This window comes from Tympanuchus pallidicinctus, unplaced genomic scaffold (assembly GCF_026119805.1).
Source record: "Tympanuchus pallidicinctus isolate F22 unplaced genomic scaffold, pur_lepc_1.0 scaffold18, whole genome shotgun sequence".
NCBI lineage: Eukaryota > Metazoa > Chordata > Aves > Galliformes > Phasianidae > Tympanuchus > Tympanuchus pallidicinctus.
The window spans coordinates 9,391,149-9,412,683 of record NW_026294699.1 but is presented as its reverse complement, the minus strand read 5'-3'; the positions used below and the strand labels follow the sequence as shown (position 1 = coordinate 9,412,683).

Below are 21,535 nucleotides of genomic sequence, written 5' to 3'. Positions count from 1 at the left end.
TTAGATAGTGCTGCTCCTGTGGCTTTCTGCTTATCCTCTCCAGGGCTTTGTTGGTAGTGTTCTTCTCTGTGTCGTGAGAAGGGCATGTTCAGCAGGTGGGAGTCAAGCCAAGGGGAGGCAGCCCTGCGTGACAGCCAAACCCAGCTGGAACTGGTGATAATGGTGTGATGGGTTTTAGTGTGGATGGTATTGCACGATGAAGGTTAAAATAGCATTTGTATTTGGCTGACGTTTGTAATTAGCACTTTAACTTGTTAGAGAGCCTATTGGTGAAGCAATTCAAAACAGTGCAGCTCTTCAAAGTTAGCTAGTATTTGTCAGCCTGGTTTTTTGCATTCCTTCCTTGGCTCTGTGCTCCTGCAAGCGGGAGGTCGGGAGCGGATGGGGGGCAGGAGGAGCACCAGCAGGGAGGATTCTGAGGATGAGCGGTGTGGGAGCAGCCCGTGGGGTGCACTGCTCAGTGCTGGGCACAGCTCTGCCCCTGTTGGTTGAGCTGCTTGTGGTTGTTGCACGTGCCGTCCTTAATCAGAATATCCTGAAGCCGTCAGCCAAACCCATGCCGTGTTCAACAGGTGTTTTAATGCTGCAGCGTAAATTATATCATACTAAATTTCAGGGAGGTAGGGAGGAGAGACTCAGGAGCAGTTAATCTAATTCCAGCCTAAGTCGGTATTGGGTATCTTCCTTGCTTTGACTGCCAGTGAGTGTGACACCCAATATTCATTGGGGACAGCTGCGCTGTGCGCTGCACGGCTCTGCTGTGTGCTGGCTGTGAAGAGAGCCATAAAATGTGTGTACATGGCAGGAGCATTTGGCTGTGCTGTGCAGGCACGGCCTCTATAAATTGTGTGCAGATATGTACACACAAAGAGAAGCAGTTTGCTGTTACGGGTGTTTTTTGTCATCATGCGTTTGATGGTAAATAATAAAGATGACAATTGGAAACCCTAATGATATAGTGCTATATAATCTGTGTTCCATTAGAAATAATACTCTTTATAGGGAGATAACGGTGCTGCTTTGGATTTTCCTGGTGCCCATTCATACCAAATTGCCTTTTATTTTTACATGTTAAGTACCAATAATGTCTTCTGCAGTGCATGACGTGCTCCTGCCAGAGTGTTTGCTGTCCTGGGGAACGCAGTGAGGCTCCTCCTGTGGTTCCTCTTCCTCCCTGCCATCCTCCTGTCCCCATCTCCCTTCCCCAGCGCAGCCTTCCGAAAATGCCAGAGGATGGATTTTTTGCTGCATCAAGTTAGGAGCATGGAACAAACATTCGAAACGTGTGTGAGGCAAATGCAGCCACCATTGGCAGTTTAGTTTGTTTCTTTTTTTTCCTAAAGAAAAAAAAAATTGGCTCCCTCTCCTGCTGTGCTGGAGATAACAATGGCGCATTGTGCCGCGCTGCAGCTGCTGAAATTTGACTAGATCCAACTGAAGAAAACAGGAGCAGGTGGGTCAACAACGTGACCCCTTCGTTCCCAGCAGTATCAGTGTGCGCCAGGGCCAGAGGGACGGGGCCAAGGTGAGCCCTGATTTCAGCCCCGCATCAGTGGAGCGTTGGTTTGGGCTTTGGGTGCGAGCTGCCTTGTTGCCTTTCTGAGATGACTTTAGTGACTGCAAGCGCTCTGGGCTTTGCTGCTGTTTGTAAAATGGGTTTTACTCTGCTCAGCACTGTGCGTGGTGCCTTGGTGTCTCTCCAGTGCTGGTGCCTGGATCCCATGCTGTGCCAGCGTCTGGTTTATGCTGCTCCATTTAAGTGCCCAGTGTGTGCCCTCTGCTCCCCAAAGCATGGCATTATTTGGATTTCATCATGATGATGATTTTTTCACCGTTTAGGTCTTCACAGGTTACAGACATGAATTTTTTATAGAGTAAGGGGTGATGGTCTCAAGTTGTGTTAAGAGAGATTGGATATTAGGAAAAAAGAATCCCTGCCCAGGGAGGTGGGAGGTCACTGTCCCTGCAGGTCCTCAAGTGGAGAGGTGGCACTGAGGGACGTGGTCAGTGAGCATGGTGGGATGGGCTGGGGTTGGACTTCTCCTGAGGACTTCCCTGTGAAGACTTGGAGATTCCTTGTAGGCTCTGCTGTGATTGGGCCTCAGCAGTGGAGTTCAAAGGTGGCAATGTGCAAACTGCAGCAGCACTCGGCAGCAGCTGTGCATGCAGTGATGGTGAGCAGCATGCTTGGTTGCCCTTGGAGGTCTTCATGACTTAACTGTAAGTTTGGTAGAAAACCAAGTGCTCATAGCTGCTGGGATAATCCTACCATCACAAGGATGTGTATTGCTCGTGGAGTGGCATCAAATGCTATTTTATTTGCACGTGATTATGGCTGTAAGAATAACAAGCTGCAGCCACTCCTGAGTCTCTGCTAAAAACAGCTCACATTTGTTGAATGTTTTCCCTTGTCTGAGCTGAAGGCTTGGAGAGCAGTTGGTGATTCTAAGCTAAAACACAACAGAAGTAGGAGAGGGACTTCAGAGAAAGAAACGGTGCTGTGCAGGAGGATGCAGCCAGAATTGAGGATGCGTACAGGGGAGAGATGAGGGCCAGCTTGGTCTCAATGTGCAAAGCAAAGCAGGAAGGGAAAATGTAATATCGAGAGGCAGTGACAGAAGTGGGGAAGCTGCAGAAGGGGCGAGCAACAGCAGTGGATGGGCTGCTGCAAAGCTGGAGAAGTGTGGGCAAGGGGCTGCAGGGTGGGAGGGGAGGGATGGAGGCTGTGGAAGAGCCAGGGCAGGCATGTGGCTGCTATGTGTGCTAGCATGGGAAATCAATCCCTGTGACCACATGGCCAGCAGTGGATCTGAGTGCATCAGGAAGAGGATTGTTAATAAATCAGAGGCTCTTCGTGCCTATCTGCGTCCTAGTCTTGTTTTTTAGCAGGAGCTTGGGGAATCTGATATGGCAGTCAACAGCAGAGTAAAGCTTAGCACAATGCTAAAGCTCCATCTGCAGAAGCAAATCTGCCCATTGCTGTTGGTGGGCACAGAGAAGCTGAAGACGAATGGGATTTAGCTGCAAGCAGAGGAGGTTTGGATGGAGGTGTCTGCAGCAGTGGTGCTGTGACCGTGCTTTGCCTTTGGCGAAGCAGCAAAATTCTGCTTGGTGCCAGCTCAGCTGTGCCTGCTGCCAGCCTGCATTGCCAGCAGAACGGTCTGCAGCCCCCACCACCAGCTGGAGCCTGGCGCGCTGCGGGCCCACAGTGCTCACCTCCCTGCTGGCATCACAGCACTGTGCCCACGGTGCTGCATTGTGCCGTGTGGCAGTGCCAGGCCCACGAGCTCATTGCTTTGGGGCACAAAGCACAAGGTAGGCTGAACTCCATGGCACCTGGAAGCCGCTGTGGCTTTGCTTTGCAAGCACGAATCCTGAATTTAGGGTATGACCTACATTGTGTGCTGCTCTGTCCTTTGGTGCTCTTCTCCATGCCTGCAAACACCTTCCTGGGAGTTGTGATGAAAAATCAAACAGAGAAAACTGCATTTGCGTGCAGGTCAGAGGCTGCTGGAGATGCCATCCTCGATGTCCTGCACACACACTGGTATCTGCTAGGAGTACAGCATTAACATATGAAAGCACAGCCAACAGTGGGTTCTTGTATGGGCAGAAGTGCAGAGCTGTGGTGCCAGTTCGACCCACAACTGCTGTCTGCAGCCGGGCTGGGTAACAATTAACCTTTCAGTCATGTGTCAGCCATTGCTTTCCTGGTGCAGCTGCTTTTAACAATGAACGTCGCTTCTCCTCCCAGCACTGCTGGCTTTGGCACTTGGAGGATCTGTTTGAGGAAGCGCAGGATGGATGGAGGAAGAATGGTGTTTCCTTAAATCAAAATGTAATTAAAAAGAAACTTTGTGTATATTAAATAAGATTCCAGTCCTGCTGATTCTGATATTTTAAAGTAAGCTCAACATAGTTTTGCTTGCGTGACAAAAGCATGTCATTTTCTGGGTCACTTTGCACATTGCATTGTTCTCTGCTTCATAACAGCCCATGCATTTGCTTTGTGCCGGGTGAAGTAACCTTGTAAATAACACAAGTGTTGGCATATGCAGCGGAACCCACAGCAACATGCAAAGGTAACAGTGTTAGGTACTAGAGAGAGAACTGCTGGGAAATGCATGTACAGGGGTGTATTTTTCTGAAGGTCACATTCTTGTGTAAAGCACCTTGATTTCATGTAGGAAGGTCAGTGTGTGATGTGCACACGAGGGCAGAGCTGGGAGCCACCTTCCCTTGGGTTATGTTTCGGAAGGGTTTTTTCACACTTGGGAATTAAAGATTGGTGGCAGGATAACTTACAGGACTTCTACAGCAAATATTCTCCTTTTCATTTCTCTGCAGGATGGGAGTCACAGCTCCTAGAGACTGGGTTCCTGGGGATGTTCCTCTGCCCACTCTGGACCCTGTCCCGGCTGCCCCGTTCCACACCTCCATCCAGCATCGTCATCTGGGGCTTCCGCTGGCTGATCTTCAGGATCATGCTGGGAGCGGTGAGTGGGGCTCTATGGTTGGGCTTTTGGGTTTTGTCTTTGGGTTGTTTTGTTGTTTGTTTTTTTTTTTGCTGAGATGGCAGCAGTGGGAACATCTGATCCCAGCAAGAAGCTGTCCCTGGGGCAGAGCACCGCAGTCCTCCAGTTCAGGACTTTTCTAGTGAGAAGGAAGGAGCTTGGAGTAGGAAATGCTTCTTGCTCTGTTTTGCAGAGTCGTTATTGTTAGTGCTTATTTAAAGGAAGACAAACGTGTGCTTACTCCTATGCATCGATGTGTTGGTGCTGCTCTTGGGATTGGTACTTTCAAAGGAAGTGAAGCTGAAGGCCATTGTGGCTCTTTGATAAGATGCTTGGGAATGCAGCGGGTAATTCCTGGGAGCTTTTCGCTGAGTTATTTCTTTTTTCTTTGTGTGTGCTCTACTGAAATGTCATTCTTTGCTCCTTGATTTCAAAGGGAACAATTGCTTCGTTACTGTCCAAGTGCCAGTGGAAATTCCCAAGTCACTTGTAAAAGAATCCATCAGGAACTGACACATCGTTGTTAAACTGGAGGTGGGGCTGAGCATTACCTCATGATCTGGAGCTGAGTGGTGGATGCTTCAAAACATCCCCAGATTGTCATTTAGGATCGTTGTAGAAGTGTTGCAGGCGGTAGGGCATCCCTGGGTCTCTTTTTTCTAAAGCCCTTCTGTCACACCAAGCTCTTGAAGTGCTTGAAACTATAGTCAAACTCAATAAGCTCTTAATTATCCCTCTCTTCTGACTAATAAGAATAACGGATGTTTGAAGGGAACAGTGATAACCAAAAGAAGCACAGTGTATGGTCTGCAAGCAGCACATGCATCCGTGTTTCATAACTGAAATTTCTGGTCCTCTCTTTTGTGCAGAAAATGATGGGCACTTTTGGTAGCCCACTTTTGGTGCTGCGGTATCTTCATTGTGTTTTTGAGGGCACAAAAGTTGTTGCAGTTGTTATTGCAGACCCAAAGTGCACCAACAGGATGGCTGCCCTTAGTGCTGACCCTGGGGACTCACACTGGGGGAGTGGAGGGGCCCTACCTGAAGAACCCTCTGCAGTGGTTTGAGTGGGGCTGAGTGGTGCCCATCCTGCAGGGTTAGATCCCTTAAGGTGACCTGATACTCCTCTGAAATGACAAAGTCCTGAGTGTGAGTTACTTGAATGCAGATTATTTTTTCCTACAAGAACTTCACTTGTGGGTGTAATATTTGGTCTGTTTATCAGCAGTGATGTTCCGTGAAAATAACAGGGCTGCAGAAGTTTCCATCTCAGGCAGAGGATGTTTGGCTCCTGTGGCCTCAGTGCTCCTCAGCTGTGGCACTGATTGCAGAAAGAATCGATGCTCTGAGCAAAAGGAACTGCAGCTGGATTATGTTGTGTTACTACCAAGTTTGTATCCTGCTTTCCTTATAAAATGAGACTCTGTGCTTTGCTCTTTCCAGTTGTAATATATATTCTGAACTATGAGAAAGGCATGTTGTAATGGAAAATTGAGCTCATGAAGTTTGTGTTGTCGTTGTCTCTGTGCTGCTCCCCAGTCATAAATCTGCAGTTATTTTGGAGAGGGCACTCTGCAGTCAGTGCTGCCCCTCACGTCCTTTGTGTGTGCTGGTTGCTGGTATGGCACTAACAGGCATGGGAGAGGAAAACATGGAAAGGTCATTAAAGGGGGATCTATGCAAGCAAGTGGAAATCAGTGATTGATGGTATCTTTAATGTTTTGGGGCCCAAACACGTGTACGTTTCCTTCTCAGATGGTGTAATGATGCTTGCAGGCACTGGGACGAGAGTTTAATGCGTGAAACCCAAGCATCCTCCTGCAGTGCAGGTGCACCTGCTCCAAGGCAATCTTTGATTTCTTCGCTAATCTGGGCAGGGGTTGAAACATGTGCACAAATGCAGCCTGAAGGGAGAGTTCCCAGGGGTGGGATTGGTGGGGATTATGTCTCACACGGGAAGTTTGGCTTTCCCTGCACGGCTCCCTGGGGGCTGCTGAGCAAGCTGGGCATGGATTTCCCTGCAAAATGCCATCTTCCAGCTCGCAGCCCTCCCTTGGGCTGGTTTTCTTTCTCCCTCCCTGTGCTGGCGGGTGGGTGAACAATGCTGTGTGCAGTTCTGAAGCTCGTCTGAAATGTTCTGGCCTGTCTGGCTTTGACACTGTGATGGACCCCAGGAAAGGGCTTCAGTTTCCCATCCCATCGCTCTCTTTTTTTCTGAAGTCAGCTCCTGTATCAGGAACAGGAGAGGAGTGTGGATTTCACATTTCAGCCCCATTTCACCCCCTTTCTTTTTTTCTTTTCTTTCCCCATTCAATGCATCACATTTAGGAACTCTTTCCATTCAGAATTCTAGCAACCAGCGCATTAAAACACTTGGGATTTCTACCAGAGTAAATGCCAGTGTGCCTACAATTATGCAAAGGAACAGACCAAGCCCAATAGCTGCTGGATGCCAAATCTAAGTGTAAGGACACAGGCTAGATCTGAAGGACTTTCACCCAACCCAAATTGGTATGACTGTTGTTATTGTTGCCCCCAGGGAACATCCATCATCCCCTTGAAAATTTCCCATATCCTACCACCCCACATCCTTGTTTACAACCTGCTAGTTGAGAACCACTGCAGCAGAAATCTGCTTTTATACTTCTGACCACAGAAATCCACAGAGTTGGTGGGAGCCTTGCCTTAAAGCAACCCAGGGTGGAAGCAGCCCTGAGCTTTCTGGAGAAGCCTTTGGAGCAGGTCTTGCTGCACCATACCTGACTTCCAGCTGGGCTTCATTAAGAGAGATGCTGAGTATGAGAGGTAAAATCATCCCTTCTGCCTTCCTGTGCAAGGAGTGGGTTCAGGCTCTGCTGCTGGAGTTTGATTGGCAGCAAGCGCTGGGCTGATCTCAAATATTGCTGGCTTTTTAAAAGGCATAATTATGTGATTCAATCTATATGTTTGATTTTCCTAATAATCCATTAGTGCAGGATGTAAAGACGGATGCTTCTTAGGAACGTGCAGAGGCAAAAGAATAGCAGTCCCTTTGTGCGAGTGAGCAGCATGGTAGGAAGTAAGTGGTGCAAACAGATTCGTGCTGCTAATTTGTCTCAGAAGTGCTGTGTGACTTAAGATCCTTGTCTTGGTGTGGCTGTGCTCTGATGGCTTGAGGCAAGCAAGCAGAGCAGGGCAGCACTGCCTCTGTCCTCATTCCCCAGCATTTCAAGGCCAAGGCACCGTGTGAGGCTGTGGGCTTTTTGATGGGCGAGTTTTTTTGTTTTATTTTCTCTCTTGCAGGCAGCAGAATTGCTGGTGGACCTGCACAGCCCTGAGCTGATGCATGCCCACCAGCACAGCATGCTGCTGGGACGTCGTGCAGCTCCTCGAGCCAGGAGAGCCGTCAGCGGTTTAATCTGTAAGCTGTAAAATTGTTTCTTCGTTAGTTGGAGTGTCAGGGAAAGGCTACATGTGTGCACGCTTGCTCAGATATGTGAGGACTCAATTTTCAGCAGCACCTGCGTGTGTAGCTGTAGTAACACTGATACATGATGGTAACTTCAGAAACGTGTGCGGAGGGATGGAGGTGATGGACCATGAGCCTACGGATCTGTAGAGGAGGCTGATGCCTTTGATGCAACCTGTGGCTTCGGTGATGTTTACTCTGGTTATTCCCAAGAGTTGTCTCTGTTCATTGCACATCACTTGTCAAGCCTCACAGCAGAGAATTGCTGCCATCAGAGGCAGTGTGCCTGAATTTAGGTGGATTTTCATCATCTCCAACTAAAGCGACTCCTGCACCTCTTCCCTCCCAGACTTTTTCTTTGTGGGATGCTGACATGGAGCGTGCAGTTCCCTGCGTTACATACAGCCAAGCTTGTGACTGCTGTGCTGCAGCACCGATCCCATCCAGATGTGTGCACTGAGCAAGAGTCAGTATGGATATGGCAGAACAGTGCCCCAAGGTCCTCACTGCTTCTTGCTGCTGTTCCGTGGCAAAACCAACCCCAACAGATTGCACTGGACTTGGGTCTGCTGTCAGATCCCAGTCCTTGGGCAGCTGCAGAGCAGAGCTGGGCGTGATCTCGGGGCTGTTTTCCCATTGCTGCAGTCAGGAGATGTGGGCACTCCGTGAGCAGTGACCCTTCATAGGCACAAAGCAAGTGAGCCCATGCACGTGCAGCAGCCTCATTGCACTGCTAATGGCCCTTTCACAGAGCTTTCTAATATGCATTTTATTCTCCATCAGCATCACAGAGCACGCAGTGCTGCTGAGATGCTCACGTTAGGACTAATTGGGTGCTGTTGGTGATGTTCTGTGTGAATGATTATCAGCACTGGAAATGTGGTGAGGTGTAACGGCATGTTGGAAAGCTGAGAGTAAATGGGGAATTAAGATGGAGCTGCGTCTTGCAAAGGATCACAGACATATGGAATAAGTTACTGGGGAAGGTGGCTGGAGCAGAGCATAAGTGAGTCTGAGACATCTTGATTAGTTTCTGGAGGAAGGGATTGAAGAGTGTAGTGGAAAAGCAGGGAAACAGGATTTAAAGCACATTACCACTTTAATTTAAAAGTGCCCAAAGCAAGGAAATTCAGATTTAAAGCTGCCAATCCATCACTGGTGCATGCAGGTGTTGGAGCTGGGGTCTGTGTGCAGATGGGTCGGGGCCGTGTAGGCTCAGCCCCCCAGAGTGGGGCAGAACCCTTGGGGCAGTTGGAGGAGAAGTCTCAGCTTTGCCCCAGGACTTGAATGTACAGTGAGTGCACAACCCAGCAAAGTCCCATCCTTTTGTCACTGAAGCTGCTGTGTCCCATGTCTTTGATGCCCTCCTCAGCATCCCTTGCACAGTTCTGGGAATGCTCCTGGCTGAAAGCACTGCACTTCACCATCCCCAGGAGCATCCCAGGTGCCCAGGGATGGGGTGACACAGGGAAGGGTTTCTTTTCTTCCCTCTCCTTGTATTTGAGAGCCCTTCACAGGGAGCTGTTGCCACCATGCCCCGTTACAGATGTGTGAGCACAGGCAGAAGTTTGTCATTTGGGGGATCCCTGTCCCTTCTTGCTGCTGCCTGTTGGATTGATGCACATCCTTCCCCAGTGCTGTGGTGCAATCAGCGTGCACCAAAATGACCACGAAGGTCCATTGTTGCCCTCTGCTCATCAGAGCAGCTTCTCCCTGGGCAGCTCAGACCCTGGGCTGCAGTGCAGAGCCGTCCTGAGGATTTCCTGGTGCAAAGTAACGTCAATCCTTCCTGTTTCAAGTGCACACACAAGGTATTTTCCCTGTGACATGAGTAGAGGAGGGGAGAAAGATCATTTAAGGCCGGAGTCTTGGGGAAGAAATGGTGCCAAAAGGTTTATAATAATGAGCAATAAATTCTTCCCCTAAATTCTCATCTGTTTCCTGCTGAGTGCTGCCCATCCTTCACACTCAGATGTGCTTTCAGAGGAGAGGGATGCCTTATCTCCAGATTGTGAGTAGTGAGTACACCGTTCGCTGTCGCATCTCTTACATTTCATTTTATTTTTCACAGTTAGACTGAGGGTTTTTTAACCCTCTGCAGCAGCTTCTTGCAGAATCGAAGTGGTTTGTGTTGATCTCTTTGCATTTCTCTTGTTTTCGCCTGGATTCCTCAAAAAGTGTCATAACGTGGGTGGCATTTTAAAGGTTACTGGAAAGGGTGGGGATGTGATTAACTAATAAGGGAGATGAACTTTCTGGCAGAAGTAATGAAGACTTTGAAGAAAACAGAATCTGGATGCCTGTGGTAAAATTGCATTAGATGTAATGAAATAAAAGTTGGAATTTGGGAGATCTTTGTAAATACAGGAAAAAAAAAAGAAGAATCAAACGGATGTAGTTGTCATCTCAGTGACAAGCGTGCCCTGATCCTGGGCATTATGGCTCTGAAATTGAGAATAATTATTCTAATTTGTTTTATTACATTAGCGTGGGTAGGAGGGAAGAAAGAGAGCTTTCTTTTATGGCTTTCTCATTATTCAGAGGAAGGGCCAGACTCCTGACTCGGGCGCTGGGGCTTCATGGGAATTTTTGGAAAATGATGTCTGCAATGTTCTGACCTTTGCCGTCCCAGCTGCAGCCTCCTCCTCTCTGCAGGGATCCCACACTTGACTCCTTAGCAACCTCCTTTGTGCTTCTGATCTCTCTCCATTTGTCTAGTAATAGCCCTTGGCAGGAAGACGTGTTGTTCCTTCAGTGCCTCTAAAAGGCATGGAGCCGTTAATGCCAAGGACTTTTCAGAACCCCTTTCACCCACTGCTTACAGCTCGTCTTCAAAGTCAATCAAACGCTGCTGCTGCCGTGCTGCTTTCTCAAAGGGTCTTTCTGATAGCAGAGGGGGAAAAAGAACAGCAAATAGAGCAGGAGCTCACGCGGGTGATTTCTCTTCCAGAAACACACCAGTCCATTGGGATTCTGTGCCTTCACGGTGACTCCAGTTTAGCTGAGACAGGCTCACGATGCATCAAAACCTCCACAAGCAGAGCATCATCTGTTTGTCTCATTGCATCATCCATTTATCTTGTTGCACTGTTTGCTCACGTGCACTCTGCTCGCTTTGTGCAGAAATTGAGTTCCTGCTCAGCACTGTTGTGCTCTCTGGTCTCCCAGTCTGCATGGAGCTGCCCCACACGTGAGACTGGCTCTGTGTCCCCCCTGTGCATAGCAATGGCCCTGTGCTCCCTCACAGGTGGGCTGTACAGTTGGCTGCAGGGCATTGGAACAGGCAGCCCAGGGAGGTGATGGGGTTTTTGTCCCTGAGAACGTGGAGATGTGGCACTCGGGGACGTGGTGGGATGGCCTGGGGTTGGACTTGGTGATCTGAGAGGGTTTTTCCAACCTTAATGGTTCTGTGATTCTAATTGCGGAGCCCTGTCCTGTAGCCTGCTGATGTTGGGAAGCTCATCACCTCGAACCTCAAGTGGTGCTGACAGAGCAAAGCTATAAACAGCAGTGCCACCTGAGGAGCGCGTGCTTGTCATTCTCTGGCTAAGGAAGTGTTGTTCCAGCCCGTTGTTTCTCTCTTTGCATGGAAGAAACAGGAGGGATTTGAATGACCAGCTGCTAATTTAAGGAGAGGTTGGTAGGAGCACCAGCTGCCAGCTCTTTTCAGAGCTTTAGCTTGCTGCTGTCAGTTGTAGAAGAGGGTTTCCCAAAAGCCTAATACCTGTGTCACATCCTCACTGTGCAGCATTTCTATAAGCAAAGGGGCTCTGTGTGCAGAGCAAGATCTCAGCAGGCGTGCAGTGCTCTCGTGTCGGATCCTGAGTTGGAGAGCTGTGTCTGCCATGGAGCAGAGTTGCTTTGAGGCATTGGCTTTGGAATGTCTCTTCTTCAGTGAGTTTGGGGTCTAAATTATGGCTGGTTTGTCTTCAAAATGGGTTTGTATAGATTTGGATTTCAAAGAAGTGAAAGCCACGTTATCTGTGGGTAGGATGGAGCATGGGTTGGTGGGCAGTTGTGTGAGATGTGAGGTGCTCCACTGGATTTTCTCTGGCAGCAATCAATATTACAAGGAAAAACTAAAATACCAGAACTGAGGGTCGTCCTCTGAGATATTTTCCTTTTTCAGCCAGCGTTTGAATCATGAAGTCACAGAATGGAGGTCTTTGGGTGGACTCTAAATTTATAACTCTGGTGCCCCATTCCCCGCCGCATCAATGCAGGGGTTGCAGACATAGCCGCAGTCACCAGGCTCTTTCTCTTGCCGTGCTATTGGTCTGTCTGTACCATTTTTTTATTTTTTTTTTTTTTCCAGAATTAATTTTGGGCTGAAAAAGTCTCAAAGAGCGCTTTGTTCCTCGATGACACTCACTCCAGGGAAAAAGGGGGGGAAAAAAAAAAAAAGAAAAAAAAAAAAAAAAGGAAAAAAACCGTGGAAAATCTGACATCTGCATTGTAGAGAAAAATCAATAGATAGGGAGGAATATAATTATCCCCCACTCCTGAAAGAATTTTTAAAATATTTTTTGTAGCAGTGACTCATATCGGCTTAGTGCTTGAATGACATTTTAATTATTTCAGCTTTTTTTTTTCATTTTGAATCACCAAAGTGCAGCAGCCGGAGAGGGGTGCAGCGGGGCAGAGCTGTCTGTGGGGTGGGCTGTGGGATGGAAGGGGCTGCCTGTTGTTGCTGCCATCTGACCTGGCACTGCCAAAGAGCCCGGTGCTGAAAGGCAGCCGTGCAGCACGGAGATGTGCAAAGCACCCATTGCCTGGTGCGTTTAATTAGGATCGGCTCGTTAGAAGAATTGTAAGAGTGAATGCAGGAGGGAGCAGGGAGCCACATGCTGCTGAGGGATGCACTGCACGGCTGCGTGCACATCCCATGTTGGTGGTAATGTTTGTGTCGATTGTGTCTGCATGTGGGGGACGAGAAGGGCAGATGGGATCACTCCTCTGTGTCGTGTTCTGCTCCTTCTGAAAGCTGTCCAATCTGACCAGCAGAGCCTGCTGCGAGGTGGGCATCAGCCTTGTAATGGGTGGGAAAGCTGTTGGTAAACTTCCTCTCTATGGCTTAATTTCCTCAGAAATCCCCCTTACTGTGTATTCTGCCAGTGATGGGGAACAAGAAGAGGTGTGTGAAGTACTCAATCAAATGAGACTGGAATTGATGCGTTGGGAGCAAAGGGCTGATTTGGATTTCCACCCCCAAAGTGCCCTGGCTGCCAGTTGGCAAACTTAGCAGATGTGTTCAACCATCCACACAGATGGGATCTATAGAATATATTGGGTCTGAAATAGAGTGCATTGGTCATAAATAATGAGGCTACAGTTTATAGGAGGCTTACTGACTTCCATGAACTGAACCAGGTAGATGCCATGCTGGTCAGTCCAAGTCCTGCATCAAAAGGCACGAACATGGATTTATTCAACATGGGTTCTGCTAAGAATTTGTTGGGCAAGATTTTTTTTTTTTTAATTATTGTTATAGAATCAAAGAGTGGTGTGAGCTGTAAGGGATCTCTAAAGGCCGTCTGGTCCCACTGCCTGCACTGAGCAGGGACACCACAGCTCCATCAGTGCTCGGAGCCCCGTCCAGTCTGACTGTGGGTGTGTGCAGGGACAGGACAGCAGGGTGGTTCTGGTGATTAAAACCATTATAAAAAAGAAAAAAAAAAAAAAGGCATTTCATTTGGATACTATTAATATAAGTAGTGATAATAAAAAGTCTTAAATGTAGTTTTCCTTCAAGATGTGCTGCACCTGAATTGCACACCCAGGGCTGTGGTAGGGGCAGGTGCTGCGGCTGTGCAGTAAATCAGCAGCGGGATCTCAGCTCCCCCTTCCTGGGCCTTGCTGCTGCTCAGAGGGGCTCTGCAGCCCCGTCCCATTGGTATGAATTTAATAATTCTGGTTAGAGCTGGATTCAAAGCAAGGCCACAGGGCCAAAAGGGCAATTGCTGGTTCAGTTCACCACCTGTTTCCTTCCCTTTGGCTTCTATTTAATTTGTATCACTGAACACCTTTCTCTTCTGATACAGAGGGCTTTGAAAGTGCCTGCACACACCCCCTGTGTGCAAACAGAGCAGTGTTTCTGCGGGTGTCCTCCTGTGCTGGGGCTGTTTGTGAGCATGCACCTCCAGCACTGGGGAAAGCAAGTCAACTTCGAACGCTGTGTCCCTGCCCTCCAGCACAATGTACCCCTTTTTATTTGATCTGATGGGAAAACTCAAAAATGCTTTGGAAATCATTCCTTCTTCCCCACTAGGCTCCCATCCTGTGTCAAAATAGGTGCAGAAATTCAAGTTTTTAGATAAAGCTCTGCTAGCAAAATGTGGGAACTTCTAAATGTGGCAGCTTGAAAGGAAAATCTTCTCTATTTATTTCAGAATAACTCAGCCCACACACAGGACTGGCTAGTCAAGGGTTAACAGAGGCTGTGCTAGGAAATACTCTGCTTAGTGCCTGCCTGTGAGCATGGACGGCTCCAGCCACAAGCAATTAGTGCAGAGCTAATGGGTCAATGCTTGTGCTGTATCAAAAAGGATGTGGTATGTGGGGATGCTGGAACACCGGGGGGAAAAATAAAGTTGGGAAGATAGAAGGGGACATGATGCTGAATTTGGCTTTGGTGGAACTGGTACGACCTAAGAGTTTTTCTTCTTTTTTATTTAAGAAACAAACAATCAAAAAACAAGGTTTGAGATTGCTCTTGTGTTAATGGGACGGATACAGCCAAGGAGGGTTTGAGGCTACAGAGCTGTCTAAATAAATTTTCTTGTACTTTGTGTATTGGTCAGATCCTGCTCCCAAAACATGGCCTCAAAGCGCTGGAGAAGCCCTTTGTAAAAGTCCTGGTCTTTCTCACAGGTATTGCCTCCAATGTGGCCTTAATGCATTGAGACACAGGGCCTGTTCCTAATTCAGCTGCCACCCACTGATCTGTGGGGCTCAATCTCAATCACAGGCTTAAAAGCTGAAATCTTTGGGCTGCACTGAGCTGAGGAAGGGCCACTTCCCTTTATCCTTTTCTTTTGCTTATAAGTGGCAGCTGAAGGGGTGGGGGCTGCAATGGGATCCCAGCTCGGCTTAGTGTCTGCCCCAGACGCTCCATGTGTGATGCTTTCAGTCTGGATCCAAATGATAGGGGGTTCTCCCAGTGCTGATGCACCCTGATGCTGTCCCGTGCCCTCAGGCTCCTTTTCCTCCTGGTCCCTGCCCTAACACAGGGCAATTCAGGTACGTCAGAGATGCACAAGCCCCTGCCATTTGGTGAGTGAGGGATAGGTTTTTTTCCCTATACTTTGATCTGTATTATGGCAGCATAATCTGCTGCAGCTGTGGATTTTAGGCCGGTTCATACATACAGAGAAATCTTGGGAATGGCTTGGGAAAATTGTTAGCAGGCTGAAAGCAATCCAGCGGCTGGGAGATGCTGGCAGATGTGAGGATCCTCATCTCCTTCTCCCTCCTCCTCCGTCACCTGAGCTCACAGAGACCTCAGGCATCCTTTTATTCCACTTCTCTCCTGATGCTTCTCTGGTTGCTGCTGTCTGAGGATGAAGCAGTTATCAGTGTGTTGGCAGTGGTTGGGCTGTGTGCAGTCCCCTCTGCTTGCTGTGCCCCAGTGTGTTGCAGGACACAGGCAGGCACAGCAGCTTTGTGGGCTGATGGGTGTGCAATGGCTCTGTGCTGCCTGCCTGCCCCAGGATTACTTATTTATTCTTACTGCATTACATAAATAAGTAACCCCCAACCCCTGCAGACATTGCCTCACTTGATGTTGCGTGCTTATCCTGGCAGCTTTTGCACAGAAGGAATTAGACAGTTTGAGCTCTTAGTGCATTTTGAAAGAGGCTGTGGCCAACAGATGGTTCCATCCTGAGGTTCTTTTGGTGTCCATGTTCTGTCTGCCCCATAGACTGAAGTGCTGTCAGTGCCAGCATCCTCTCCAGCACAGTGAATGCAAAACATGAGCTTCCCTTTACCCAGTGCAGCCACTCGCCAGCTCCTGTGTGTTTTCTACATCTACCTGCTTTGTTGGTACTTAAATTAGAAGACAAACCCCATTATGCTTTCTAATTCAAGGACCCGTTTCCTTTATTTCACATCACTCCATCTGCCCTGCAGTGAGGTCTCGGGCTGTGCAGCCTTTCTGTTCAATCTGTGTGATGTGAGGCTGAACCTCGGGTTGGTTACAGGGATGTAAGATGGCATTTCTTAGGCTGTTTGTATCTTCAGAAGAATGTGAACAAACATAAAAAAAAAATAAAAATAAAAATCAGCAGAATCCATGTCATTGGGGCAGGGTGTGAACCAATGGGTTCCACCTGAGCACACGGTGGGGATGTCTGAGCTCGGGCATCAGTGATGCACTCTGTTCAATGGTCTGGGTTCTTTCAGCCACTGGAGAACCCAGAGTGGGATCTGGGAACAGCAGTGGTGTGAGAAGGACCTGAAGCGCCCCATTATCATGGAAACGTTCTGTGCTGAAAGCAGTTTGATATTAAGAGCTTGAAGTGATTTTCCTGTTCGATAGCTTTATAGTAAACAAAACGTGATTAATTCCCTTCGTGACTCATTGCAGGAGAGATTTTGAGTTTTATTACAGCCTTTTTCTATTGAATCCTTGCTTTAATTATCTGGGCAGAATAACAGAGCGCGGTAAGAACTCGCGCAAAGCGGGGGGAAGGTCACAGAGATAGCTGTCCTTTGGTCCCTGCACAGAGCCTTTCTTTGCGTCCTTTCTGCCCTGACAGCGCTGTCGGCTGCAGCGCATCCTGCCCGATGCTATCACTGCATCCTGTAACTCTAGAAACAATCCCAGGGGCTGAGTGAGCACAGCAGGTCGGGGGGGCTGGACAGCTGCTGCTGCCAGGAGCCTGTGCTGCCCTGGAGCAGGAATGAGGGGAAATGCAGCCCTCGCTACCAGGGCAGCCCCCAGCCCGTTTTCCCATCCTGCAGCTCCCCTCTTTTATGATTGGACCAGCTCCGCTTGGCTATTTGGTGGTGGTGCTGGAGGGGCTGTCCTATTGCTGCATCACTCACTGTTATATCCTCTGCTCCTTTTACCTGGTTGCAAACACATAGCTTTTCCCTGTAGCATTGGCAGCAGTTATCTCTCATGAGGTGTTTTTCTTGTCACTGACGGTTTCGTAGACTCAGAGTCTTCAAGGTTGGAAAAGACTTCTCAAATAAGTCCAAGCCATCCCACCGTGCCCACCAGCCATGGCCCTCAGTGCCACATCTCCGTGGTTTTCAAACGCTTCCAGAGATGGTGACCCCACCACCTCCCTGTTGTGAGGGCTCTTAGGGATGATGCTCTCTAGCTTGCATTTTCTGGGTCTTGCAGGGCTGCCCTGCATGCAGTTAGTATTGGGGATGCTGTCCTGTAGCTGAGGCATCTGCTGGGTTCCCCAGGCCCATTCCTGGTTAAAAATGATAAAAGTTGCTGGAGTCCATGATGGTTCCTGTTTACTGTCCTCTGCAATTAACATTAATATGAAAAATATTTCATTTTTGGAAAAGGGGAGAAATGGAGGAACAAAAGAAAAAAAAATTGCAGCAGCAGATGGGCAAAATCTGCTCAATCCAAGCACCAGATACAACTTCAGGCTGTGAGTAGCCCTGCTGAAAGCAGTGGGGTCACTTCATTCACAGTGACATGCGTCGAAGCATCATCTGCTGTGAGGCTCAGACCAGGAGAGGTGCAGATTTCCTATTAGTTTGTGTCTGATGATCTTGTAGCTATTCCTGTGCATCGTGTTTGGTTCAGGAAGTCAGCACTGGGTTAAGTCTGAGGTACAACTAATTTACATCATCTGATGGCACGTGTTTGGGACAGAATGCAAAACATTAAGTGATCTGCTCATGGCAGAGCCTGCAGAAGCTCAAGAAGAGTTCTCACTGCCTCACCTGAGGATTTGGGGGTATTTGTGGATATTTATTGAGAGCTCTGGGCGGTTGCTGGGGGTACCCAGCTCCCTAAACTTTGGGATTTTGCTGAGCTCTGCTAAACTGTTCAGTGCTGCGAGTGAAGAGTTCTATGGAATTTGGATGAATCTGCTCAGCCGGGCTGTAGCACAGCACTGTGACCTTCTCCTCCTCTGAGCTGTCAGGAAAAGGAATAAAAAAGAAAAAGGAACAAGGGTAGCATTGGGTCATTGGGTCCTGCAGAAACTCAGCAGATTTTTCTGCTAAAGAAGGCAGGAACATTACAATTAGGGGCAATGTCAGAGGTAGGCAAATAGCGCTTGATTGTATGCAGATGATAGAGCTGGTTCAGTCTTTTGACTAGCGAAGCTTTCCTCAATTTGGGATATTGTGATCCTAATCAGAGACCTTTAGCTGTACATCAAAGCCCCCATAGCTTGGGGCTGGCATGGGCTGATTGCAGGGCTTCCTGCTCATCCCTGCCCAGGTGTCCTTCCTGCCGTGGCCGACTGATTCCTTTTTAGTCCTCATCACCAAGGCAAAGAAATTTAATCCCAATATTGCTGCCAGCCCTGGAATGGACCCACTGGTTTGGAAATGTCACCCTCCTGTTGCCTTGAAATATCAGTGTGCACAGCCTCTGCTACCTGCTAATTTCACTGCCAACCTCTAACCCGAGGTAGAGCAGGCCTGTCATTAGCACATTCATCTGTGTTTAGATCTGTCAGCTTCCTTCCCCTTCTCCTCTTTTGTTTCTCTAATTACTTTGATTGCATCTCTGCATCCAGCTCAGGGCTCAGGTGGCTGCTGAAGTTGCGTGGTCCTGTGCCAGCTTCCCTCTCCTACAGGAGTACTTTAAAGATAGAGAGAATTGGGTCTGGATTTTAAAGTCACGAAACCAGCCGTATGTAGGTTTGCAGGTGACTTTTCACTCTGTTTCAGAGCAGTGTCAGAGCCCAGTTCTCGGACCTTTCCTGGCCTCAGTTCTTCCTTATCCTAAATGTTTCACACTGGAACAGGCAAGTGGCTAAAGATGGTAACAGAAACGTTTGGGAATGGGCTCCTCGCTCCACCACGCACTCTTAGGGCTGAGGCCAGCTCTCGGGGTGCTCTTCCAGCCACACTGCCCAACCCTGTTGTCATCCATCAGTGAGGTCCTGAGCACCTCCTGCTTTGCTGCTCAGGGGTGTGTTTGGAAATGAATGCTTTCCATTTCCCTGGCAAGCTGAGCTCCGAGCAGCCCTCCTACTGTGCAGGTACCATCAGAAGCCATGTGGCAGCTAAAAGAGCATTTGCTCAGAGCCCGCTCCTGTTGGGACAACATCTGGGCTCTGGGTACAGATGTGCCATGAATTTCCAGGGTGATGCCTCTTCCAGCCTTGCACTTCCAACTGGTTCTGGTAGTGCTGTCCCTGTGCTGTAACCAGAGCTGCCGACATCTAGAGATAATAATTTGGCATGCAAGATTGAATCAAATATTCCTAATGCTGGTTTTTTTGTGTTTGTTTTTCCAGGGATTGATTAAAATTCGAGGGGATCACTGCTGGAGAGACTTAACTTGCATGAATTATCACTATGAGGTGAGCAATTTGCACTTTAAAACTGTTTTTCCTTGCCTGCTTTGTTTTGGTGGATTTTTCTGTACTACCAGGCAGTTCTCCATGTTGGTCTTCTTTTATTGTTGCCTTCAGCCTATAGCCATGCTGTCAGCATTCATGTGCCAGCTCATTGATGCTGTTTTTCCCAACAACAGTCCTCAGAGAGCAATTTCTGTCCTCCCCCACTGCCGTGGACTCTCGGGGATAAATGTGAACTGCACAGAGAACTCCCTTTGTAAAAGCAGGGAAAGGGAAGAACAGGAAGGACTTTCCCGTAGCACTGTGCTGCGTGCTTTCTGCCAACATTTCACTTTATTCCAAAACTCAGGCATATGCAGGCAGAAATAGAGCATCTCAGTGCTATCCAAGATGCTGAGCACTGGTCGTTGGCAGTTCAGAATTATGCAGCTTTATCTTTCTGACATCTGCTCCAGTGATTGCGTTACGTTCTGATTATAAACTGTGGTTTGTACTCTGGCTCTGTTCTTTGATTTTAGGGAGAGGGAGCTCAGCTTCCTCTCTGTTTTTACCTATAGTTTTGCATTTGCATTTTGTATAAACAGAGATCAAAAGGTAAGAAATTGCTGTGTACAGGGACTCTCTCCTGAGGAAGTCCTGGCTCCCTACGAAATAAGCAGTACTGTGAGGGACAGTGCCCTTCTGCAGTTAGTGTTGGAGCCACTGAGTCACAGTGCTGGGGATCTGTGCTCTGTGCCCATACGAGGAGCAGGGAGCACTTCACATCTGTGTGCACAGAGCTGCAGTGATCAGCCCTGATCTCTGGTGTGGGTTCTGTGCTGTGTTTGTCCCTAGGGGTGGACCTTTGGGGTGATGTCCTCAGTAGACCATCATCACGTCTGGAAACCATTTTCCCTTTCCAATTAAATCTGATGGATTCTGACTTCCCTGACCTGCAGAACGTGTTCCAAGGTGTTGCCTATGGATGGCTTTTTACAGGGGAGACACTGAGCAGCAGCCTTGGGGATGCTCATACAGCATCTCCCTTTTCACAATTGTGTGATAAGAACTGCGTGTGAGTGCTGCAGATCGAGTTACCAATCCTGTTACAGGATCAGGATTCCTCTTTCCAAAACAGGAAAAATTCCATCATTTTTACCAGGTACCAGTACCCCATCCTGCAGCAGCCAGCCTGCATAATCCCCAAGACTTCAAATGAAAACCAGGATCAGTTCTATAACCCAGAAGGCTAATGAAGACCATTCCCATCCTACCCATAAGGCAGGATCCCCACTGAAGTAATTGTGAACAGGGGGCAGATCACATTATCAATACCAATTATTTTAATCCACGCCAAAGAAGCTGTAATAAAGGGAAATTGAAAGAGGCCAGCATTCTTCTACCAATGCTATAGATTCACCTGTTGAGCTGAGTCCTCTGCATGCCCTGTTCTCACGGTGCAGAGTGGAAATACTTTGGGGACCCTGGGCTTAGTATGAGGTGGAGAAGGAAGTTCCAGTAATTTGGGGCTTATTGAAGTCCTCAGAAGTCCACATAATCTGATCCTGGTAAAGTTTCCCTGTAGCTGGTGGCTTGCAATAGCCTGAACTTTGCCCATCTCCTTAAGTGCAGCCACATGAATCCAGTTGAGAAGGACAAGGGATGTATGGCAGGGAGAAAGCTGTTCCAGGTAGGTTACAGTGCAGGTCCCCAAATTCCAACCAGTCAGTGAGAGAAAGTTGAGGGTGAGGCTGAAGATACCCCTGCAAGAGGAGGAGGCAGCTGCAAATCTGCTCGTCATTAGGATGATAAAACTGGGTATTGGATCAGCCGTAGTGGAGCTGGGCCAAAAGGAGTCTGTGTGATGTATGTTGGCCACCCCAGCTCTCGTGTTCCAGCCCGGAATTGCAGTCCAAAACCTACATGTGCTCCTCTGCCAAGAGAATTAATGAGAACACATGGCCTCCATCTCCCGCACTGAGCGCGCCCCGCACTATTTATTTGCAGTAGGACCAGCAGCCATGCTTGTGGAAAATAACATTTCCACTTGTGTCAGGAGTCGTGTGTGAAATAGTAAAAAATTG

General features: G+C 48.3%; 1 protein-coding gene across 4 annotated transcripts in view; it reads left to right on the top strand.

Moving 5' to 3' along the window:
• The window catches only part of LMF1 (lipase maturation factor 1), a 159,838-nt gene that overhangs the window by 42,547 nt on the left and 95,756 nt on the right, over positions 1–21,535 (top strand). For all 4 annotated transcript variants that reach the window (XM_052679640.1, XM_052679643.1, XM_052679642.1 and 1 more), the window contains 2 exons: positions 4,348–4,496; positions 19,410–19,475. In XM_052679640.1, coding sequence (XP_052535600.1) covers positions 4,348–4,496; positions 19,410–19,475 — 215 coding nt within the window. The remainder of the gene's footprint in view (positions 1–4,347; positions 4,497–19,409; positions 19,476–21,535) is intronic.